This window comes from Lepidochelys kempii, chromosome 26 (genome assembly GCF_965140265.1).
Source record: "Lepidochelys kempii isolate rLepKem1 chromosome 26, rLepKem1.hap2, whole genome shotgun sequence".
In the NCBI taxonomy this organism is placed as follows: Eukaryota; Metazoa; Chordata; order Testudines; family Cheloniidae; genus Lepidochelys; species Lepidochelys kempii.
In genome coordinates, this window is record NC_133281.1 from 6,324,716 (window position 1) to 6,347,426 (window position 22,711).

A 22,711-nucleotide genomic window follows, 5' to 3' on the forward strand; every position below is an offset into this window, starting at 1 on the left:
CAGGACCTGATTTTGCTGCTCTCCAGAAAGGAGAATTCAAGGTTATCTCCAAGAGCCAGCTGAGAGGTAAGCAGGTGCCTTAATGCAGATACGGTTATGTCGCTCAAGACTTTCCTTTATCTAAAGCCCAACTAACACTCTGTTTCCTGGGTCCCTGCACTGACTGTGTCCCCTCGGCACAGGGACTTGCTGAATAACCTGGTGGTGGGATCACTGAGCGGTGGTAGATGGAGCCAATGAATCGCAAGCCAAGCAGACAGCATGGTGGCACGGTGGCTGGCATTGTCACTGTCTTGGGAGCAGGGATTCAAGGACTGACACTCTGTCCTGACTCCATGAGGCTGTCGTGGTGGGGGTGCTGCCCTGCTCCAGGGACTGTCCTTCAGCTCTCTCCCAAGTGCCTTTCTGCAGGCTCCCCGAATGGAGGTTTAAGAGCCCCATGGGCGCTGTGAAAAGAGCAAGACATGGCCTTGGTGACCTAGTCACTTCCTTCCTGGCAGTAGCACTGAATCAGACTCTCCACAGGAGTCAATCAGAACTTACCCAGGTTCTGATACCTTGAGCATCAGCTGTTGCCATGTGCGTCGTTGCTGGGTTGGCCTGCACAGTCAACGCACCCCAGCATTGAGCTCCCCCCTGCACCTAAACTCCAAAAGACTTGGGCCGTGAAACCAAATTCTATTCTAGGTGGTGAGCAAATGAGTGTGTGGTACATGCTCAGGGTGCACACCAGAGCACAGGGTGGCACAGTAGCCTCAGGGGAAAGGGAGCCAGGGACAACACAGCACCTCAGAGGAGCACAGGGGAAGGCGCCCTTGGGCGTAGAATCATAGAATCTCAGGGTTGGAAGGGACCTCAGAGGTCATCTAGTCCAACCCCCTGCTCAAAGCAGGACCAATCCCCAGTTTTTGCCCCATCCCTAAATGGCCCCCTCAAGGATTGAACTCACAACCCTGGGTTTAGCAGGCCGATGCTCAAACCACTGAGCTATCCCTCCCCCCACATGTTTGTGTCTGGTGAGGTGGACTCCGATTGTGGTGGTTGTGGGTTCAGATTACAGCTGCTACGGATGGCTAGCCTGGGAGACAGCAGGAAGTGAAAATGCTAGCACTGCAGGTTCCCCTTTGAAGCTGCAGGAGATTGGATCAGAGCTGCAGAATCATCATGGAATCAGAGATGGAAAAAGACCCGTGAGGTCACAACTTGTTCATCCCCATTGTGGGGCCTGGTGCGGATTGTTCCCGGCTCGGCATTCTGCAGAGCCAAGCGACGGGGGCCCGTAGTATTTCTCCTGGGAGGTGACATGTGTGCATGATGCTTTGGCAATGTAGGGCACTGTATGTGCTATTATGGAGCAGATATTCAACAGAGGTTTCCAAGTGCTCAGCGCCTACTACCGGAACCAGGTTTGTGGTAAATCTCAGCACTCATTTAGGCTCCTACATAAGAGCCAGAGTTTCAACAGAACTCAGCATCCAACATGTACCTGACATGCTGAGCTCTCTTGCAAATCTGTCTGCTAATCTCATCCTTACCTTTTTATACCTGCCCTGAACTCAACGGCATTTCCCTCCAACCCAACCCAGAGCTGTGAAAACATCCTGGGAGAAATTCTGTCTTTCATATGTTGTTCTCCAATTGCTTTACAACCTCGCTAAGCTCCATGACCTCCTTGGGGGGTAGGTCAGCGTCACTCGCCTCAGTTTTTCAGATGGGGACACTGAGGTGCAGAGAGGCAAACTGAGTCATCCAGCGAGTGAGTCAGTGGTGGAGAAAGAAGTAGAATCCAAGAGTCCTGATTCCTATCTCCACCTCTAATCACTACATCACACTCCCTCTTCGAGCTAGGAATAGAACCCAGGACAGCCAATTCCTACCCACAGCTCCAACCACTAGATCACACTCCCTCTGACACAACTGAGTGCTGGGCCTGTATTGGTGCCTCAATACTAGAGTGCTGGCTGCTTTAGAAATGCACAGGCGGATCCCGTGGGAAAGAGACCCCACAGGGTAAATGTTAACGCGAACGATGTTCAGTGGCACGTTTTATTCTGATTGCTGCAATAAGGAACAGGTATTAAAGAAAAAAAAAAGCACAGACAAAACAAAACCAAACAAAACCCCACTCCCACACACAGAGGCAGGAAATGCTACACTGAGCCTAGGCCAGAAAGGAAGAGACAAGTTGGAGGGCCGGATCCGGCTACTCTGTCCCAGTGGGATTCCCAAACCACACAGCTTAGAGCCTGTCAGTGACAGAGCCAGAGGGACCCAGCTCTGACCGTTTCTTTGTCACTTCAGTACTAGACACAACATCTGGTACACAGCTGTGCCGAGTTCACTACGCTTGCTTGGGGAAATGGAGGGTGACCACAGAGCATGGGACTTGAGGAACGGTTAAACCTGGATGGTCACTGCGAAGGCCCGTCTTCAGGACAGCCGTTGGAAAGGCTCCTGCTACAGCCCGGGGGGGGGGGGGGGTGTGTGTGTGTCTATGCTCGATCCTGCTCTCACTCACACTGGTGTAATTCCATTGGTTTGACTGGGTCCTCTCCTGCTTTAGATGGCTGCAAGTGAGACCAGAATCAGGCTCTCCAAACTGATGACCCTCTCTCTGCTCACCGCCACGCTGAGGCCAGACTGGAGGCCACTGGTCTTTTCAAGAGACTCAGCATCTCTCTCTAATACCCGCGGCACCGCGAGAATGGCGGCTTTGGTGGCTGCTGCTGTGCAAGCCAGCTGTGAAACTTTACACCAGGCTGAAACCAGAGGGACATACCCTAGCTGAGAAAATCCCAGCTGGGTTTTTGGGGTAAGGGTGGGTTTCTAGCTATATGGGCGAGGACAGTCTTAGCATGTCAAAGGCAAGGCTGGTGCAAAGGGGCCAGAGGGCAGGCATAACTCCCAGGCAATACCCTCGAGCCCAAAGTTGCACTGGCCCCTGCAGCCCCTGAATAGGAAAGGTGAAAGCTGCTTCCTCAGGGCCCTGTGCTGGCACCTGCATCACTGGAGGGATAACTCAGGCTCCAAGACAGCTTCAGGAAGTGCAAAATACCACTTCACCTCTGCAGACTGCCCGCACGCTGCTAGATAAAGCCCATCACAAAGGGCCTCGACAAACCAGCAGGGTTCTAGCTGCAGTGCACTCAGGTGAAGGGGGCGTGTTTGCACCTCTATGGTGGCATTGGTGGGGCACCAGGGTCAAAAGCTGAGCACTGTGAATCGTGGAGGAAATATGACTTGCTCCAGTGCAGGGCACCGGGCTGGCCCCAGCAGTGACTGGGGTACTGAATGGAAGGAGATGAGGAAATAACGGAATGGGTATAAGCATTCGTAGAATTCACTTTCTAGAGGGCAGAGGCTGAGTGTGACATTTTTCAGAGCCTCACGATTCGACAGGGAAATGCAAACAACTCAAAGCCAAGAGAAGCGACACTCTTCCGAGGGGAAGCTCTGGGGCTGGCCTCAGATGGTGATGCTGCCTCTAGTCACTGTGATGTTGAGTGAGGAACTGGGTCGAAGCCACGGGGGATCCGAGCCGAAACTGCTCAATGAAATGCTCCATTGGCCAGGAACCTGGAAAGAGACCAAAAAGGTGGGAGCGAAAGTCAAGCTCTGAGGGCTGTTCTGGCCAGCAGTTTCAACTGCAGGCACCGGAAAGAGAGAGATGTTCATGCTTGTAATGGGGCTGGGCATACATTCAGCACTGGGGCCTGCCATCTGGAGCTCCAGGGCAATCAACCAAGGGCAGAACGGGCCCTCTGAGCCCACAGTCTCTCACTTGGCTATTGGGGCCACCCACTGAAAGCCTCAAAGCAGCTCCTGAGTTGGTCACTGTTCTGTCTGCCGGCGTTTCCACTTGTCCCCTTTCTTCCTCCTCTCCACTAATGAGTTTCCCACTCGACCGTAATCCTGGGTATCAATGGTCACCGTCCAGCCCCGGAACGGGCCTGGCACAGGGTGCTTGGCCTGCCAGTGCAAATTCCAGCTGCTCCAGCCCTGACCTGGAGAGGTAGGCTCGAGGGGAGAGAGGCCCAGTCATTTCTTAGCCCCTAGCTCTCCTCACCTTTGTCATTTCTGTTTCAGCTCCTCTGAGCTGGTAGTTTGCACCGGCACACATTGATCTCACAGGAGGGAATGCTTGCTACAATGACCGGCACGGAGCATGAAGGTAAGGGACTTTCCAGACCGCTGCCCCACGGGACATAGAGTGTAAGGGACCGTCGTCCAGACTGGTCACGGAAAGGTGGGCTGGAGCACCTATGGGATTGTGCTGGGGGGAGGAACTGCACCTCCTGCGTTTCCAGTCCACCCTAGCGTGGTGAGGATTCACACTGGACCAGTGTGGGCTGAGTGGTGACAAGCCTTGTGCGCAGCTAGGGTAACACTGTGGAAAGCTCCTGGGCGTGAAGAGACAGCTCCTCAGCATGGACTTCAATGGAGCGGTGCCCGTTTACACCAGCTGAGGATCTGGCTCAGTGCATTTGACACGCATTCCGCGGCTGCGTCAGCTGCTGCAAGCACCAAATGGGGCAGGCCAGCCTGCAGAGAGCAGGTGTGATTCTCCTCTGTGCCGGCTGCGCAGGGAGATCCAGGACAGGCTTGTTCTAACGTGGGGCACAGAGATTTGCTGTTTATTTTTCTGACCTGCATGACACAGACCACATCCTGTCAGGAGAGAGAGAGAGAGGCAGAGCCAGAGAGAGAGAGACTGCCAGCGAGACGCAGCCTCTCCCGGACCGTGGCACACACCAGCATGCTTAGGTGACCCCAAAGCTTCCCTGAGCCCTGCTCCAAACCTGTGCCAGAAAAGGTCTGATGCTCTCGTGCATTTTTCCGGGCCGCTACAGTCACTCTTGGGTTTTGTTTATTGTAAATGCTGTTTGTTCCTTTCATCTTCCTCCCCCTCCCGCCCCCTTCTGCTTCCTGATGACCTTTGGAGCAGACCTTCCCACGGCTTCCCACAAGCCCACCCCGAGATACTGTGGAAATCCCCAGCCACTGAGCCGAGATGCAGCCTGTTGGGGAGGACGAGGGAGCTTCCCAGGCCCCATTCCCTTGAATGAGACTGGGGGCTGCATTCAACAGGCAGTGCCATTAACCCCCGCAGCACACTGTGCATCTTGGCTGAAAAGCCTCTGGGGTATTTTGAGAGCTTCTTGGTCCTTCCTTTCTGATCTCCCCACCACACATAGGCTTGGACCCCATCTCTGCCAGATAGACCCAGGGGAGGTGAAGCACCTGCCCGGTTGCCCAGTGCATTCTGGGAAAATCTAAGCCATATTGCCCTGGGCTGGGCCAAGCAGGGGCCGATGCAGGCAGTGACTCCTGTCCCCCTAAGCCGGGGTCAACGTGGCTGGCCAGAGGGAATGACCTGGCTCACACAGGAATCAGGACGGGAGTGATTTTCCTCAGAAACGAGAAGTGAAACCGCTCGCAGCCCCAGCAGGGCTGTGACCAGCAGCTTGTGGATGCGACGCTGACCGGTGTGTACATGGAGGAACTGACAGCGCCCTGCCTGGGGGTGGGGAGAGGGCATTCCTTCCACGCCTGGGGGCGGTGGGACACCCCTGGCCTGACTGAGTGCGTTTTTCCCTTGGGCGCGGGTGGCAGGGATGCCCTTCTCCCTGGCCGGAGGGCGGGGGACAGTGCAGAGGTGGCAGGGATTTCCCTATCTCTTGCTGGAGACTCCTATATGGGGAGGAGGCACCAGACAGACACATACAGGTCCCATCGTGATCTCTCCTGTAGTGGGCAGAGATTCATCCCTGTAGGCTCCGAAATAGGATGGAGTCATCTTCCCTCTGACCCTCCTGGGTGGCTGATGTTATAGCTGCACTCAGAGAGGCTGGGAGGGGTATTAAACAGGGTGTGACGTGTTACATGGCCTTCCCTGTCCCCCTGGGCCTGAGAGTTGGGCAGGGATCTCAGCACGGGGAGCGTCTCCTAGGCCAAAGCTAGGGGAGAAAGTGGCACCTTGCTGGGCCAGCGGGTACTCTTCTCCCACTGAAGCTAATGACAAAACATGGGAGGCCAGATGTCCCCATCTTTGGGATGTGCCCAGGTGCCCACACTCTGAGGAGTGTAACAAGGGCTGGCAATGTCACCTGCCCTTAGGGGAGCACCCTTGTCTGAGAGGTGTTCTGCAAAGGTAGGCTTGTGGGGAGGAAGAGTGGTCACTCGCCTGCAACTCTGGCAACCTGGGTTTGATTCCCCTGCTCTGCTACAGATTTTCTCTCTGACTTTGGGCAAGTCACTAAACTACTCAGTTCTCTGTCTGCACAGTGGGGACAAAAGCAGTGCCCTACCTCACGTGGGGGTGGTCAAGTTCCTTCCGTCTTGTGTAACTACAGTTAAAGTGGCAAACCCCCCTAGTGTGGGCACAGTTATACTGGTAGAAAGGTGCTTATGTGAGTGTAGCTTAATCCAGTTTGGCAAAGCAAAGCTTACTCTACAGTATAAAGCACCTTATACCAGTATAACTGTGTCAGTAGTAGGGCCTTTACTGGCATAACTAGGTTGGTAAAAATATCCCACCCCTAAGGGATGGAATTATGCCCTGGTAGAATCTTGTAGAATTTAGATTAGCACTTGTTCCATTGCCAATTTAGCCCATTCCCATTTACACCGGAGAATTCCCACCCTCTCTCCAGGGAATTTCGTGTTAGGCATGACCCAGCCTGAAGCGACTCCCCTGAGGAGTTAGAGTGGCACCCGTGGAGCTGGGCTTGTGATCTGGCCCTTAGCTCTTTTAATCCTTTCTCACAACTCAATTCCTTAGTCCCCTTCACCCACTTCATGGTGCACCTTTGCACCCCCTCTCGCTCGTTGGACTCCTCCTTTGGTGCCTGAGCATGGACACGGTATTCCCGGTCTCGTCTCATCACAGCCAGAGCTTCCCCTCCCTCGTGCTGAACAGCAGCTGGCTCCACCGGCCTGCAGTCGGTGGAGCTGCTGGAGGAGCGAAGGGCTATTCAGTGTGAACGAGGGGATCAAAATCCATTTCACAAAGATGGACCGTCCTCACCCTGCTCTACAACGTGACGCCTCTGCTGACAACAGGCCAGAAATGCACACGCCAGCCATATCGAGTTGCATGCGTGTGCCTGATGTGGCAACCCCTGACCCAGGTACTGAGATACTCTGAATTAAAGCAATGAAAAAATATCACTGCAACAAACCGAGATGGCGCTGGGCCTCGGTCCAGCTGAAGCCTGCTGTCTATTAGGAGCCCTGACCCCCTTGTGCACCTCCCTGACGCTGGGTTAGGATGGCATCACTTCGCTGAATTCAAATCTCACGCCACCCATCCCTGGTGCTTTTGCAAAACAGCTGAGCTAAGTGGTATTACTTCATCGTGTGCCTCTCAGACAATGGCTCCGGCCCAGAGCGAGTGAGCGGGGGGGGAAACGCATCCTGACTCAGGCCCCTCCCCTTTCCTGCCACAAGCGGTAGGAGGACTCAGACGCGGCCACCGACTCCGGTTGAGTCAGTGCCTTAGAGAAGGGACCGTGCAGTTTAGTGCTTTGCGGTTCCGCAGCTGGGCAAGAGCAAAAAAGCCCCTGTTCTACTGTCAGAGCCTTCTTTTTTCCATGAGACCGTCGGATTTAGGCGAGGCTTGAGGAAGTGTTGATCACGGAACGCGTGGGTCACCGCCTTGACGGGGCGTAGAGGGGCACACTGCATGCAATGCTAGTTCAGTCAGCTTTCCCTGTGCTGCCCCACAATGGGGCCTTCTCTCTGGGGGAAGCGAGCCTGTGTGTAAATGGGAACCGATCCTGTGTTTGGCTTGTTGCAGAGGCCTAGGAGCCTGGCACGTCCGTACGTGCTGCAGAGAAGAGGCTGGCTGTGAATCTGAGAACAAGCTGTGCTGCACGCTGACATTCCCATGTGCTGCGGCCGAGATCCCCACTGGCCTTGCTTTCCTTTTATCTGTATGTGCATAGGAGGGTAGCGCGGGCAAAAGGGGCTGGATTGAAGGGCACGGAGACTGTTTACTCACAGGCAGCATCAGCGCCAGCTTCTACCACCAATCTGCCTAGCTCCTGACCCGCAGGGACCCCCTCCAGGGGGCAGAGGGGAGTTCAGGCCTTGTCTACACTAGAAAGTTGTACTGCTTTAACTACACTGGCATCGTTAAAGCAGACCAGCCTAGCGTGTACACAGTTACATCTGGATAAAGGTGGTATATCCCAGAATAGTTTTTCCCTATGGGAAGGGGAAGAACCTATACTGGTATAAATTACCTTTGTAGCAGTGTAACTGCATCTACACGAGGACTTGGGCTACTATAACTATGTCAGTAAAAAAATCACCCCGTCCGACATGGCTAGCCTCAGGCTCTAAGACACTGTTAGTTCCTGCCCGCTCTGTCTGAAGAGAGATTGCAAAGTCTGGCACTGTTTAGTTTTGAGAGGAGAGAAATGAAAAGAGACATGGAAGCTCTTCAGAGCAGGGATTGTCTCTGTGATACGTTTGTACAGCACCAAGCACAATGGCGGGCTGGCCTCTAGACCCCCCTGCAGTACAAATAATACATCATCATCATTGAGGCAAACAAAATATTATTATGACCATTAATTATTTGTACTGAGACAGCACCGAGGAGCCCCAGTCACGGACCAGGACCCCCCTGTGCTAGGCATTGTACAAACACAGAACAAGAAGCTGGTGCCTGCTGCCGCGACCTTGCAATCTAAGTAATAAGTGGTGTAGAGAAGGTAAATCAGGGGCTCCTACCTATCATTCCTCATAATACTACAGCAAAGGGACTTTCAATGACACTGTAATATAACCAATTGAAAGCTGATAAAAGGAAATCTTTTTATGATACAATACTCTATGTATATAAATCTCCCCACTGTATTTTCCACTGAATGCATCCGATGAAGTGAGCTGTAGCTCACGAAAGCTTATGCTCAAATAAATTTGTTAGTCTCTAAGGTGCCACAAGTACTCCTTTTCTTTTTCCTACCTGTGAGGCTCATGTCCTTGGGGAAAGCACCGTGTATATCCCACCTTGCCCAGCAATGAGCTGAGTGGCTAAAAGTCTGGAGAAACAGCTCTTTGACCACATACTGTCTGCCTGATGGGTAACAGATCTCAGTGGTCAGAAAGCAGAGGTGTGCCCGGGTCTGCAAATGGCTCTCACATGCTGACATCATAGCTTTGAGAACAGAAATCAAACCTGGGATTTCCCTGACCCTTGCTACCCAAGACACCCTCACCCCACACGGTGCCTAGGATGACCGCAGTCGTGGGTGTTCGAGACAGCACCAGCCTCAGGGGGCCAAGATGCCCCTCAAACCCTGCATGCCTGAGACACCCCCTAACCCCAGATGCCTATGATGTGTCCCCCCAGCCCCACATGCTGAAGAACTCCCCCTCCACACACACACCCCTAATCCCAGGGGCCAAGTTGCCTGCCATGCCTGAGGTGACCCCTAGCCCTGGAGTGTCCAGAATGGGACTTTCCAGGATGGTTTTTTGGGTTTGGTTTGGAATTTTTAAAATATTTGAGCCTAGCAAGACTATCTGCAGCTAGAGTAAAACAGCCCCAGCCTTGCCCCGCTAACCCCCACGCTGGCTGGCTAAACTGAAGAGATTATATGATAATGGGAGCCAAGTGAAACGGCCTCACTCCTCCACCCCTCAGCCCGCAGGGTGATTTCTTTCTGCAAATATATGACAGTTCCTGAACCACTCTGTTGCTCTGACACCAAATGGCCTAATTGATTCACTAATGCTTGGTGCTGGTGATTCACCAGAGCTCTTGATTAACAGCCAAGGGTAGGAGAGAGAACAGCTTGGGATCGGGGGTGGGGGGGTCAAAAGGGCCATGACCCCCTTCCCTCCAGAACAGTAAGAGGTTTCATGCTTCCTTTGGTCCATTTTCAAGCTCATTTCCTGGAGGATTATATCATAGGGTTTCACCCTTATCTGAGTGCTTGCTGCAGTCCGAGGAGCTGAGAACACTCCACAAACACTCCCTCTCACAACAGCCCCATTATCCCCGTTGTACAGATGGAGAAACTGAGGCACGAGGGAGTGGAAGCAACTTGCCCATGCTCACACTGGCAGAACTGGGAATTGGGGCTGCTGGGCCAGATGCCTGCTTCACTGACCTAACTGCTAGACAGTGCTTTCTCTCACTGGACTGGGTTATTTTAAATGAACTTTCACAGCACCACTCCTGCCCATCCCGTTCCTGATCCATCACTGCCCACTAGGGGAGCTAGTGAGCAGAGCAAGTTGTTCTCTATTTGCTCCAGACTGATGCTGCAACCAGAACATAAGGTCTCCCATGTGCTCTTAAGGACCAAGCAGCTCACAGGCTGACTGGCCTCCTGAAAATCTGAATGTGCCTGGTTCTGTTCTTATGGAATCCTGGTGTAAATCTGGACTGACTCTGCTGAAGTCAGCGACGTACCTGGTGTAAGTTGGGCAGGGGGGAACCAGCCACTACGAATCCTGGATCGTAGGGTCTGGAGGTGAGTTCTCTCTAGCCATTGATGGAAGGTCTCACGTGCAATGCGCCGGCACCATTGCAGGAAGTGGGAATCAAACTCCATCCTGATGTCAGCAGAGCTCAGAGGGCAGTTTGCGTTCTGTAATTTATCTGCCTCATCACCGGGTACGTTCTCAGTGATAGGAGACCTGATGCTTTTCTGCAAAGATTAATGATGTCCCAGCAGAGGTAGGCGGGAGTCCTTTTTACCATTAAATAACACCCAGAGACTTCTACACTTTGGATAAAGCAGCTGAAAAGTGCTGGATTTGCAGCACCGGTTCAATTACTTGCAGGGAATATCTGCCGAGTGGCAATTCCGACTGGGAAGTTAGCTGAGAAGTTTGGTGAAAACTTTGGAAGGGTTTTGAGGAACTCCACTGCTTGCTGCTCAGCTCTTTGAAGGAGCTGGCTTGTAGGGATTTTTGTTCCTTTCCCTTTTGCTGCGGCTGCTGTCCTTTGGCTGGAGGGATGGGATTGGGACAATTGTGAGGACTGAATCCGGAGGCTTGGAGGAATCAGGGCTAGCTCCGTAAGATTTAGGGGCCGCAACTGCAGTTTGTGGGCTTGTTCCACCTTCTATGGAACTAGAGTTGCTGAGGAGTGGTCTGCTCTTGAAGTCTTGCTGCAGTTCTCTGCACTGTCTGGGTTTCTGTGCAAGGCTCCTGGACTTCCTTATGATACTCAGTGCTTTTACAGCACCTCCCATTCCCGGAGCTCAAAGTGCTCATTACTTGGCTTCAAAACACCTCTTCCCAGTTGGCATTACTTCCATTTTACAGACAGGAAACTGAAGCAGAGAGGTTAAATGACTCACCCAAGGTCTCAGAAAGAGTTGGAGGCAGAGTCAGGAATGGGACTCAGAGTGCTGGACAACCCCTGGCCTGTACTTTAATCACAAAACTATTCCTACTACATCCTAGAAACATGTCCAGAGGTGACCCATCTTTTTGAGGGCTCGGCAGTCTGGGCAAGAAGCTGCTTGCCAGACATGAACTAGGTCTCCTCGCTCGCTGCCCGGGGGAAACCTTCGGTCATTCAGTACAGTCAGGGCAGCTTCCAATTTACAGCTCCAGCTGGTAACCGGGGAGGCCATGACTGCTGTCCCCACGCTCGCACTCTGTGTTTGCCAGAAGAGGGTCTAGGGCACAGGCTGAGACAGCAGCTTGTAATGTGGTTCTTTCCCATCTGTCCTGCACAGGGGCCAGATCCAAAGTCAATCAAAAGACTCTGGTTGACTTCAGCAGGTCTGGACTGGGCCCAGCGTCGGCAGCGCTCTGCTCGAGAGCACCCTGTTTAGACGTAGTTCAGACTCATGCTGTCTGGACTGCCATGTAGACAAGGCCTTAGGGGGAGGTGGGACACTACCATAGCTCTGCCACGTGGTGCCCCAGGAGAGTTAAGATGATGATTATTAGTGTTATTAAGCAGCTTTTATACCTGCCTAGCTCCTTAATGTCTTTATTCTCTACTGAGGCTTTGCCAAGAGACCAAAAGCTCGGGGTCCCCCTGTGGAATTTTAACCCACAGGAGGCTGTGCTCCGGTGCAGGTGCTGTGGCGGAGTTATTTATCCCAGAGTGGCCTGGCTGGGACGTAGCCTCTGCTTCTCATCCAGGTCCTGGGTCTACCTGATTTTCCAGGTGGGTGGAACTGAGCCCCAAGGAGTGCCTTGCACAATGTCGTCCTGTGAGTCACTGGCACAGCCCCGATGTGAATCTAGCACTGGGCGAAAGAAATATCCCCCAAAGAGCATGGCGCTTTGACAGCATACCTGAGACAGGTCGCTGGGCCCCGTGGGGGAAAGCTGCCCTCTGGGTACTCACATCTGCTGTTTCTCTGCAATGTTCCCTTCTGGGGCAATTCCTCCAAGGGGTAGCGTGGTGAACACTTGTGAAAATCTGAGTTTTTTCACATGTGCGCTAGTGGGAATCTGTTCATGTTTTAGGAGTGACTGCAAAGGGCATAGCCAGCATGGAGTGCTTGTGAAAATCCCACTCACAATAGATGCACACACTCACCAATAAGGGACACAGCTGCCTAAGAATTCCTTCTAGGTCAGAAAACACCGAAAATCCCTAGAATCACCACCCTCCCAAGCTTCCTTAAAATTGTGGGTGAAGGCCGCAAAACAGAGCATCTCCCATAATATGGTCTACTAAGGAACTGGTTAGGCAGGGTGCCGAATTCCCGCTACTAAAAGCACCCTCAACACCCTGACCACGGACGTCGAGGGCATGCAGCACCTTGCATGATTCGTCCCTAACAGAGTAAGTGCAGTTATGAGGCCTAGAGGTCTAGCACTGTGTGAATAAAAGGCCTGACGAGGAAGAAGAAATATGTGGTTCTGGGAAAATAAGGGAGCTGATCCTACAAGGTGTTGAACACCCTCAGCTTCCCTGGACATTAATGGCACTCACAGATTCCAAGGCCAGAAGGATCCACTGTGATCATCTAGTCTGACTTGCCTTATAATAGGCCAGAGACCTGGCCCAAATAATTCCTAGAGCAGGTCCTTTAGAAAAGCATCCAATCGTGATTTAAAAATTGTCAGCAATGGAGAATCCACCACGACCGTCGGTAAATTGATCAAATGGTTAACTTCTCTGATCATTAAAAATGTACACCTTATTTCCACTCACCACTTTCTAGCATTGTGTCCTACAATTCAGCCATGGCATGCACCACACAGAGAGCAAAGGGGCTGTGTCCATCCACCCACCACCAAGCAAACTGCTGTCTAATAATCCAGATTTTCCATTTACTTCCCTCTCAGCTGCTGATCATGTCAACTCACATTACATATGACGAATGCAAACCACTCCAGACATATCCCCTCCAGTAAGAACCTCACACGGCTTCCCAGTGCAAACAGGGCCCATCACAGATAATCACTGCAATCCTGAGTGATCACACTGCTGTGATACACACCCTCTGTGATCAGAGAGAATATTATACCCCCTCCCTAACACATAGAATTAGAACAGGTGAGTTTCCCCCTGTAAAGGGACAACTCACACACCAGCCATTAAATAATCCAAAAAAACCTCACAGGCTGAAATGCAGCAATCCCTTTCTCATACATGGTGTAGGAACCTTACATCCCGCCCCCCGAAACTGTTAATGGGATTTGAATGCAGACGAAAAGCAGCAAAGCACAGATTCTTGCCACTTGAACTAAATCACTCATGCCCTGGGAACAATAGCAGGCAGCTCTCATCTGTGGACCAGCCACAGAGGGGCCACACTGTACAAACATGTTGTATTTAGGTATTGCCTAAAGAGTAAGGGTTGAGTAATCTCTGAGTAAAGGACTGAGACTTTGTCCCCTCGTTAACTGCAATCGTTTCGGCAGCTGTGGGCTTCTCCCTTATTTTACAAAACACAGCGGGAGCTTGCAAATTCTCAGTTTGCTAATCCATAAAACCCACTCAACTCCAGGATTTTCCTCCATTGCTCAGCAGAAGGTAATAGCAGATACAAGGAGCTCTCGGGTCATTTTTTAGACTCTGTGACTAAATGACCCGGGAGCTCCTTGCTAGTGCCCCATGTGGTGGCATAATGAAAGACTCAACATCAACCTCACTTGTCAACCTGCACGGTGCTCTAGCGTGGGGCCTGAACTACAGCTCCAGGGCCAAACGCACCAGGAACAGGAGGCTGTTTGAATCCAGATTCAGGCTCTCAATCCAGCTCCGTCTTGCCTGCCAGTTAGCTGTGTGAATAAGGGAGGTCCTAGTGTATACATACAGGCCTGCACACAAACGTACGATAAGCCCAGCAATTGGACTCTTGTGCTTCTGGCCTCCTGTGCCAGCCGCCATTTTGAAGGAGATGCCTGGGTGAGTTGTGATCGTGACACAGAGTGAAAGCAGCAGCACCAGATACCCTCGAAGTCAAGCGCTGGTTTTAGCAACACAGTCCCGGGGCTGAGTTTACTTGTCAGCTTACTGGTTTCACTGGATCACTAAATTCCCCAGTGCAGAGAGGGAGTTTCCCTCTATTTGTACATCAGAGAAGATATTAAATAAACAGTTCGAAGCCAGACCAAGTTGTGGATTAGGTGAGTGTGTTTGACATTTTACAGACCACAAACATTATCGTTAATCAGTGAAAATGAAATAGATGTAACCCTTTCAGCTCGGGGTGAAGCTGGAGAGAGCTTCCAGTGAGAGAGAAAGGCTTTCGCATAGCAACATTCCTGATGTACCTCCTAGACTGTGAACTCCCAGTATTTCCATCTTCAGTAAGAAACATGGGGCATCATCCCTCAGCTAGTGTATTATGGCATAGCTTCACTGGAGCCAAAGCTACACCGCTTTACACTTCCTCAAGATTTGGCACATGGAAGTCTGTGTGAGGCCCCAAGCTGGGATTTTTAAAGCTGTGAGAAGCCTTCCACACGGTGGCTTTATTTGTTTAGGAGGATTGGGTCCATACAGCCTGTATCGATGGAGTCATGCCCAGGCATTTAAACGACCCAGGATAACTTTCATGTTGGGACAGGGAGTGCAGTGACTTGTCTGTCACAACTGCGCGCCAGCCTGTGGCTGCATGTGAGATGGATGCTCTCCTCATGCATGGGATTTTGTTGGCAAGGCAGCAGCTCAAAGGGATCTGGTCAGTTGCCTCACCAGGAGATGGCAGTCATGAGAGCTTCAGGGAGCAGACCAATCTGTTTGTGGCACCAGGCAGGTTGTGGAGTTTAATGGTGGGGGGACCAGGGACAAACTGAAAGGACTTCTGGGGTCTATCTCCAGCTCTGCCACCAACTTGCTGGGTGACCTTGGCAAGTCACGTAACTCTGTCAGTGCCTCAGTTTCCCCACCTGAGAAATGGTGATCATGATACTGTGCTGCAAGACTTAATTTCTCTTTGTAAAGAGCTTTCTGATCTCTGCGTGAATGGTGCTATGCTCATGCAAATTATCATTAGTAAGGGTTGCCAGGCACATGACTGACAGATCCATTTGCTTACCTACCTGCATACTGGAGGATATATCTAGGCCACTTCTCAGCCAGCTATCTTGGCATCTGTCTTCTGGCCAGTAGCTGCTATTCTTATGTATAACTGTAAACTTCTCTAACTGCCCATCCAGGGAGGGGAAACAATAGGATTTATTTTACTTTTATCTTTTGCTATTTTAATTTTGTTCCTTTCTATTTTCCATTGATCTGAACAAGGAGGAAAAAACATACATAGGTCGCAGTTTAGTGCCCTCTTCTGGAGGTCTGAGCCCCTCTGGGTCTATGTGGAGCAAATGGCTTGCCATTAAGATGTCAGGCCTCTGTTTTATTAAAAGGGCACTGCCTGCTTATTTTATGCTCAAGATGCAAGGTGGCTGTGTGTGGGGGAGGTGAAAGTTTTATCAATGGCTAATGGGAAGAGAAATGTTTTCATGATCTTTTACATTCATTTTCAGTGGACCCATTTTAGGAGGGAATTTCAATTTAGAAGCCCTGATCCAACAGTATTGTGCTAGTACACAGAGATGTGAAAATTAATAGAAACAGAAGAGGAAGCTGACTAACCCTGTTTCACTGTTCCCATCAGCCCAACTGCAAAAACTAAACAAGCCGTTAATAGATTAATACATTAGAGCTTTAAAGTGCTTCAGTTGTAATAATCTGAGCTCATCCACATGCCATGCTGTTTAAGCCAATGGCTAGGTTCTCTTTTTATGTTCCAAACAGATGAAAAGTCAAAGAATTGTTTATGCCTAAAAGCAGTGTTTTCTTGTATCATCTCAGTGTTGGCTGCAACCTGAGAGACTTTTCTTCTCCTGACTGTACAGTTCAAGTATTTCCCTTTGTCGGATCAATAAAATAGGATCTAAATGAATGATCTCTGGGATTATTAGTAACAAGGATAAGGAATTTAAAATATGTATTCTAATGGATTGTGCTGCATAGAGTCTATAATCTACATCAGTGGCTCTCAACCTTTCCAGGCTACTGTACCCTTTTCAGGAGTCTGATTTGTCTTGCCTACCCACAAGTTTCACCTCACTTCAAAACTACTTGCTTACAAAATTAGACATAAAACTACAAAAGTGTCCCAGCTCACTATAACTGAAAAAATGCTGACGTTCTCATTGTTACCATATAATTATAAAATAAATCAATTGGAATATAAATACTATACTTAAATTTCAGTGTCTAGTATATAGAGCCAATATAAACAACTCAGAGTCTGTATGAAATTTTAGTTTGTACTGACTTCGCTAGACCTTTTTCTGTAACCTGTTGTAAAACTAGGCAAATATCTAGATGAGTTGATGTATCCTCAAGAGGACCTCTGCGTAGCTCCAGGAGTACCCCTGGTTGAGAACCACTGGTCTAAGCAGATTATCTATCTGGCTATCCAGTGCTTACCACTTTGCTATTTGAGTGCATGCTAGGTGCTTTGGAAATATCTTTGATAATTAGATAAAAGTACCATTGCCATCTACTGGATGCAGCAAGAACTGCTTCCCTGTGTTTCATAGATCCTATATTGCTAACAACTAATGAAGATTCTTATTTAGCTAACGTGGCAGGAGATGTACGCTTTTGGTGCAAGAGGCTCTGACTTTTATCCCCCTTGTTGTCCTGAACTTGCGAGTGGCTAAGCACATGGCAGGAGTGACAGTACTGAATTCCTAGATGGCCTTGGGTTTTTCTACAGTATGTTTGTCAGTTTCCCTTGAATACTGATATCATGGAAACTATTTGCACATCGTTTCTTCCATAACTGGATGAAAGAAAGTGTGGATACCAATCTACTTCATCTTACTGATGAGTCTTACAAGCAGTTCTCTGCATGTAGCTTTCTATCTGATCATGAACAGTCTGCAAGTAGAAGGCACTTTGATTAAGTATCCCATCCTTCTACTAATTCTGACAGCAATGAACAGATGGAATATATTGGCAATTCATGTTTATTCAATATGATACATGGGGCTCTATTAAGTCAACAAAAATATTATATTAAAATGACAAGGAGGATCTGGTTTAAAGCAAGACTAGATGGAAAACTGAAAGCTAAGGCTGATCTTAACAACTCCTGGTGGGCTTCAGTATTAGAGCAATGGGTGATCTGGTGTGGCTCTTACCCGGCAATTCTTAGGAAGAGTGGGGTGGTCTGAGCCCTGGAGAATAGCTTTCCATTTCCATTTCCTGGCTTCTGTTAACTGACGTCAGAGCTTTAATATAAGTTTAATGTGCTGTAGAACATATATTTGCAATTTTCCGCTTATTGACTTTGGGTTTCAGTGTAAGAGATGGAAAAGATTTGCAAAAAGTATTAAACAACGGAGGATTTGATGCTGTGCTGTAAATCAGTATTAATGTCATTGAAGTCAATGGGGTTACATTGGTGTAAAACCCCTGTCATGACAGAATCTGGCCCTTTGTTTGGATGCATTTAGGACTTCTGCCCCACTAACAATTGTCCATGGGGGTTCAAATGGACAGGCCCCTGAGGGGTGCTTGTTAGATCCAGCAGCAACTGTTGGACACACAAGGTATGTGAGTCAGTAGGAAAGAGGTTAAATATAACCTTCCACCAACTATTTAAGTAACGGACCCTCTACTGTGACAGTTGCAATACAGAGCACAGCATAGCTGTTGGACAAATTGAGATGCTAATGTATCAGAGAGTCCAGTGACAAGATATACTAATATATTACAGGTCTTTTGGACACAGCCCAAGCAGTTCTAACAGCCAGCAGACAACAGACCATGCAACAGTAGGATGAAAGGTAGCTTAAGTGAAAAATCTTGCACCCAGGAGTGACACATTTTGCATCGAGTTCCAGTGGAGTGTAATCTGAAACGTGAGTTACAGAGCCTCGGAATTAGCCACTGATCTTTTGGTACATTGTGATGTTCTAACTATTGCGTACATGGTGAGCGCCTCAGGGGTAGAGCGCTTTCTGTGTCCCAGGGGACATCTGCTATAGAGCGGGTGCCTTGTCTAGTAGATAGAACACAGGGCAGGGCGTTCTAGGGCTCCTGGGTTCTGTTACGGGGTCACTTCCTCATGTCAAGTTAAGAGGTTGGAGTGTTCTGTCCTCCTGGACAAGTCACTAAAGGTACGTCGGCACTGAGGGAGTAGGGGGAGCTCAGAGAATGGGTCGACTGACTCAGGCTCGCGGGGCTTGTGCTACGGGGCTAAAAATAGCAGTGTAGCTGTTTGGCGTGAGCTGGAGCTCAGGCTCTGAGACCCACCCATCTTGCCAGGTTTTCACGTACTCTGCTATTTAGCCCCGCAGCACAAGCCTGAGTCAATTGACCCAGGCTCTGAGACTCACTGCTGTGGGGTTTTTTTTGTTTTGTTTTTTGTTTTGGGGCGTGTAGACATGCCCTTAGGCCAAAATTTTCAAACTCGGCTGCCAAAAATTAGGCACCGAAATCCACAGTTAAGTCAACTACTTAAGCAGACTGATTTTCAGAGGTGCGGAACACCTACAACTCCCAGTGAAGTCACGCAGCCCTTTTATCTGATCAGCAGCTGTCTGTGGCAGAAAGCTCTTTGATTAGGTCTCCCAACTTACCTTTCCCATCACCAGGGCGAAGTCATTGCTGCTGCTTAGGCCCTCCGGCCCCGAGATGATATTACATGATCCACCCTGCCGTAGTGCAGCCACACCACCGTGTAATTGAATGGTAGAACCCTGCATGTGTTACAAAGTGGAGCATGCTCCACAAAATACTTGTTGAAATGAAGTGTCTTTACAGCGTAAGTGGCCAATTATCTTCAAGATGAATGACTCAGATAAAGTTCTCTGATCCATCGAGGGGGAATTTAGTGAATGTTGCTAATAGCTGGATCTAGTGTGTGAGGAGTTAGGAAGAGACAGGATTAAGGAGAGAAATCATCTGCATATGGAATAATTAGAAATCAATTGTCACATAATCACAGAACATCATTCTGGGGCTGTGCAGGTCCCAAGCTTTCCTCTTTGTTAATTAGAGAGGATCCAGGATTACTATGTTTAATTACTTGCCAAGATTCTCTGCATCTTCTGCTATCATCATCATGAATAGGTCGGAATATGAACAAGAGGCTGCTAGGCAGCTCTCCAACACCACTTTCTACAAGCCATTACCCTCTGATCCCACTGAGGGTTACCAAAAGAAACGACACCATTTGTTCAAGAAACTCCATGAAAAAGCATAAGAACAAATCCACACAGACACACCCCTAGAACCCCGACCGGGGTATTCTGTCTGCTACCCAAGATCCATAAAACTGGAAATCCTGGACACCCCATCATCTCAGGCATTGGCACCCTGACAGCAGGATTGTCTGGCTACGTAGTCTCCCTCCTCAGGCCCTACGCTACCAGCACTCCCAGCTATCTTCGAGACACCACTGACTTCCTGAGGAAACTACAATCCATCGGCGATCTTCCTGAAAACACTATCCTGGCCTCTATGCATGTAGAAGCCCTCTACACCAACATTCCACACAAAGATGGACTACAAGCCGTCAAGAACACTATCCCCGATAATGTCACGGCTAACCTGGTGGCTGAACTTTGTGACTTTGTCCTCACCCAGAACTATTTCACATTTGGGGACAATGTATACCTTCAAATCAGCGGCACTGCTATGGGTACCCGCATGGCCCCACAGTATGCCAACATTTTTATGGCTGACTTAGAACAACGCTTCCTCAGCTCTCGTCCCCTAATGCCCCTACTCTACTTGCGCTACATTGATGACATCTTCATCATCTGGACCCATGGAAAAGAAGCCCTTGAGGAATTCCACCATGATTTCAACAATTTCCATCCCACCATTAACCTCAGCCTGGACCAGTCCACACAAGAGATCCACTTCCTGGACACTACGGTACTAATAAGCGATGGTCACATAAACACCACCCTATACCGGAAACCTACTGACCGCTATTCCTACCTACATGCCTCCAGCTTTCACCCAGACCACACCACACGATCCATCGTCTACAGCCAAGCTCTACGATACAACCGCATTTGCTCCAACCCCTCAGACAGAGAAAAATACCTACAAGATCTCCATCAAGCATTCTTACAACTACAATATCCACCTGCTGAAGTGAAGAAACAGATTGATAGAGCCAGAAGAGTACCCAGAAGTCACCTACTACAGGACAGGCCCAACAAAGAAAATAACAGAACGCCACGAGCCGTCACCTTCAGTCCCCAACTAAAACCTCTCCAACGCATCATCAAGGATCTACAACCTATTCTGAAGGACGACCCATCACTCTCACAGATCTTGGGAGACAGGCCAGCCCTTGCTTACAGACAGCCCCCCAACCTGAAGCAAATACTCACCAGCAACCACATACCACACAACAGAACCACTAACCCAGGAACCTATCCTTGCAACAAAGCCCGTTGCCAACTGTGTCCACATATCTATTCAGGGGACACCATCATAGGGCCTAATCACATCAGCCACACTATCAGAGGCTCATTCACCTGCGCATCCACCAATGTGATATATGCCATCATGTGCCAGCAATGCCCCTCTGCCACGTACATTGGGCAAACTGGACAGTCTCTACGTAAAAGAATAAATGGACACAAATCAGATGTCAAGAATTATAACATTCATAAACCAGTCGGAGAACACTTCAATCTCTTTGGTCACTCGATTACAGACCTAAAAGTGGCAATTCTTCAACAAAAAAAATTCAAAAACAGACTCCAACGAGAGACTGCTGAATTGGAATTAATTTGCAAACTGGAAACAATTAATTTAGGCTTGAATAAAGACTGGGAGTGGATGTGTCATTACACAAAGTAAATCTATTTCCCCTTGTTTATTTCCCCTCCTACTGTCCTTGTCAACTGCTGGAAATGGCCCACCTTGATTATCACTACAAAAGGTTCCCCTCCCCACCCCCGCTCTCCTGCTGGGAATAGCTCACCGTTCCTGATCACTCTTCTTGCAGTCTGTATGGTAACACCCATTGTTTCATGTTCTCTGTGTATATAAAATCTTCCCCACTATATTTTCCACTGTATGCATCCGATGAAGTGAGCTGTAGCTCACGAAAGCGAATGCTCAAATAAATTTGTTAGTCTCTAAGGTGCCACAAGTCCTCCTTTTCTTTTTGCAAATACAGACTAACACGGCTGCTACTCTGAAATCTGCATCTTCTGTCTCCTGAAGACAGTGCTGGCTGGGGTATGCAAAATAACTCCCACTCCTACTGTGCCGGGCCTTTAGAAGAGGTTTGGTGCATGGAGTGACTAGCAGTGGAGCCTGAACCAAAACCCTGCATCCAAACTTGCCCTGGTCCAAATCCAGATTTCATAGCTGATCACTCTTTCTACAGTGGACGAAGCCCTAAACTCAACACATGAACCTTCCCAACCCACCCAAACTTTGAGAGGGCTGAAAACCCTAGATCTGGTTCTCAGTTTTGTGACCTAAGCCCATCTGTATTAGTGACAGAAATGTCTATGTGTTTGCCAGTATGGTTTAAGCCAAAATACTTTGGATATATTAATATATCAGAACGAAGTCTCAGAGTAACCTTCATTCAGATGGATTGGGGTGTTCCATGGATTTATATACTAAGGTGAATGGGGCCATTTAAGATATGATATAAGACAGATAAATAGATGGGTATGTATGGTGATAGATAGAGAAGCATATCAGAGCCATCCACTGTAAATCTACTTACAGAACTGGATTCTTCCTTGCTGGTACAACATGGGAGTTTATAAGCAAAGACTCATATCCAGGTCAACCTGTTGTCCATGAGTGTATATATTTGGGATGGATTTAAGAAGCTGGCTAGATATGGGCAAACTCAACTGGGTATTTTTGAATTGTTTGCTTTAATAAATTAGCTTTCTCTTAGACTACTGTGCCTGCCTATTGCTTTATAGCTTAATCCAGGATATGAGATATTGGTTAATATAGGCATTTGTTAAATACGTTAGTCAATGATATGCTATTAATTGATTTTTTTCCACAATGGATTCTACATTTAATATGCTTGTTGTTCTGGCTTTGCAGTAATAGTTTCTATTGAAAACATGATAAAACATTATTTTTATAAGCACCTCTGATGTAATGTTCAAAATTAAAGACTTTCATACTATGAGGAACAGCAGTAGCATTTACCACGGATAAAGATGGCCCTGAAGCAACCCCACCAGAGTCTAATTATCTCACAAAGGTCAGATCCATGACTGCTGTACATTGGAGTAGCCCTGC

At 49.1% G+C, this 22,711-nt stretch overlaps 1 protein-coding gene across 1 annotated transcript in view; it reads right to left on the reverse strand.

Annotated features, from left to right (window-relative positions):
• Positions 1 to 2,017: 2,017 nt before the first annotated feature.
• Positions 2,018 to 22,711, reverse strand: part of PEBP4 (phosphatidylethanolamine binding protein 4) — a 202,839-nt gene continuing 182,145 nt past the window's right edge. Inside the window, exon 7 of the mRNA XM_073325118.1 lies at positions 2,018 to 3,576. Within this exon, the coding sequence (XP_073181219.1) occupies positions 3,485 to 3,576 (92 nt within the window). The 3' untranslated portion in view covers positions 2,018 to 3,484. The remainder of the gene's footprint in view (positions 3,577 to 22,711) is intronic.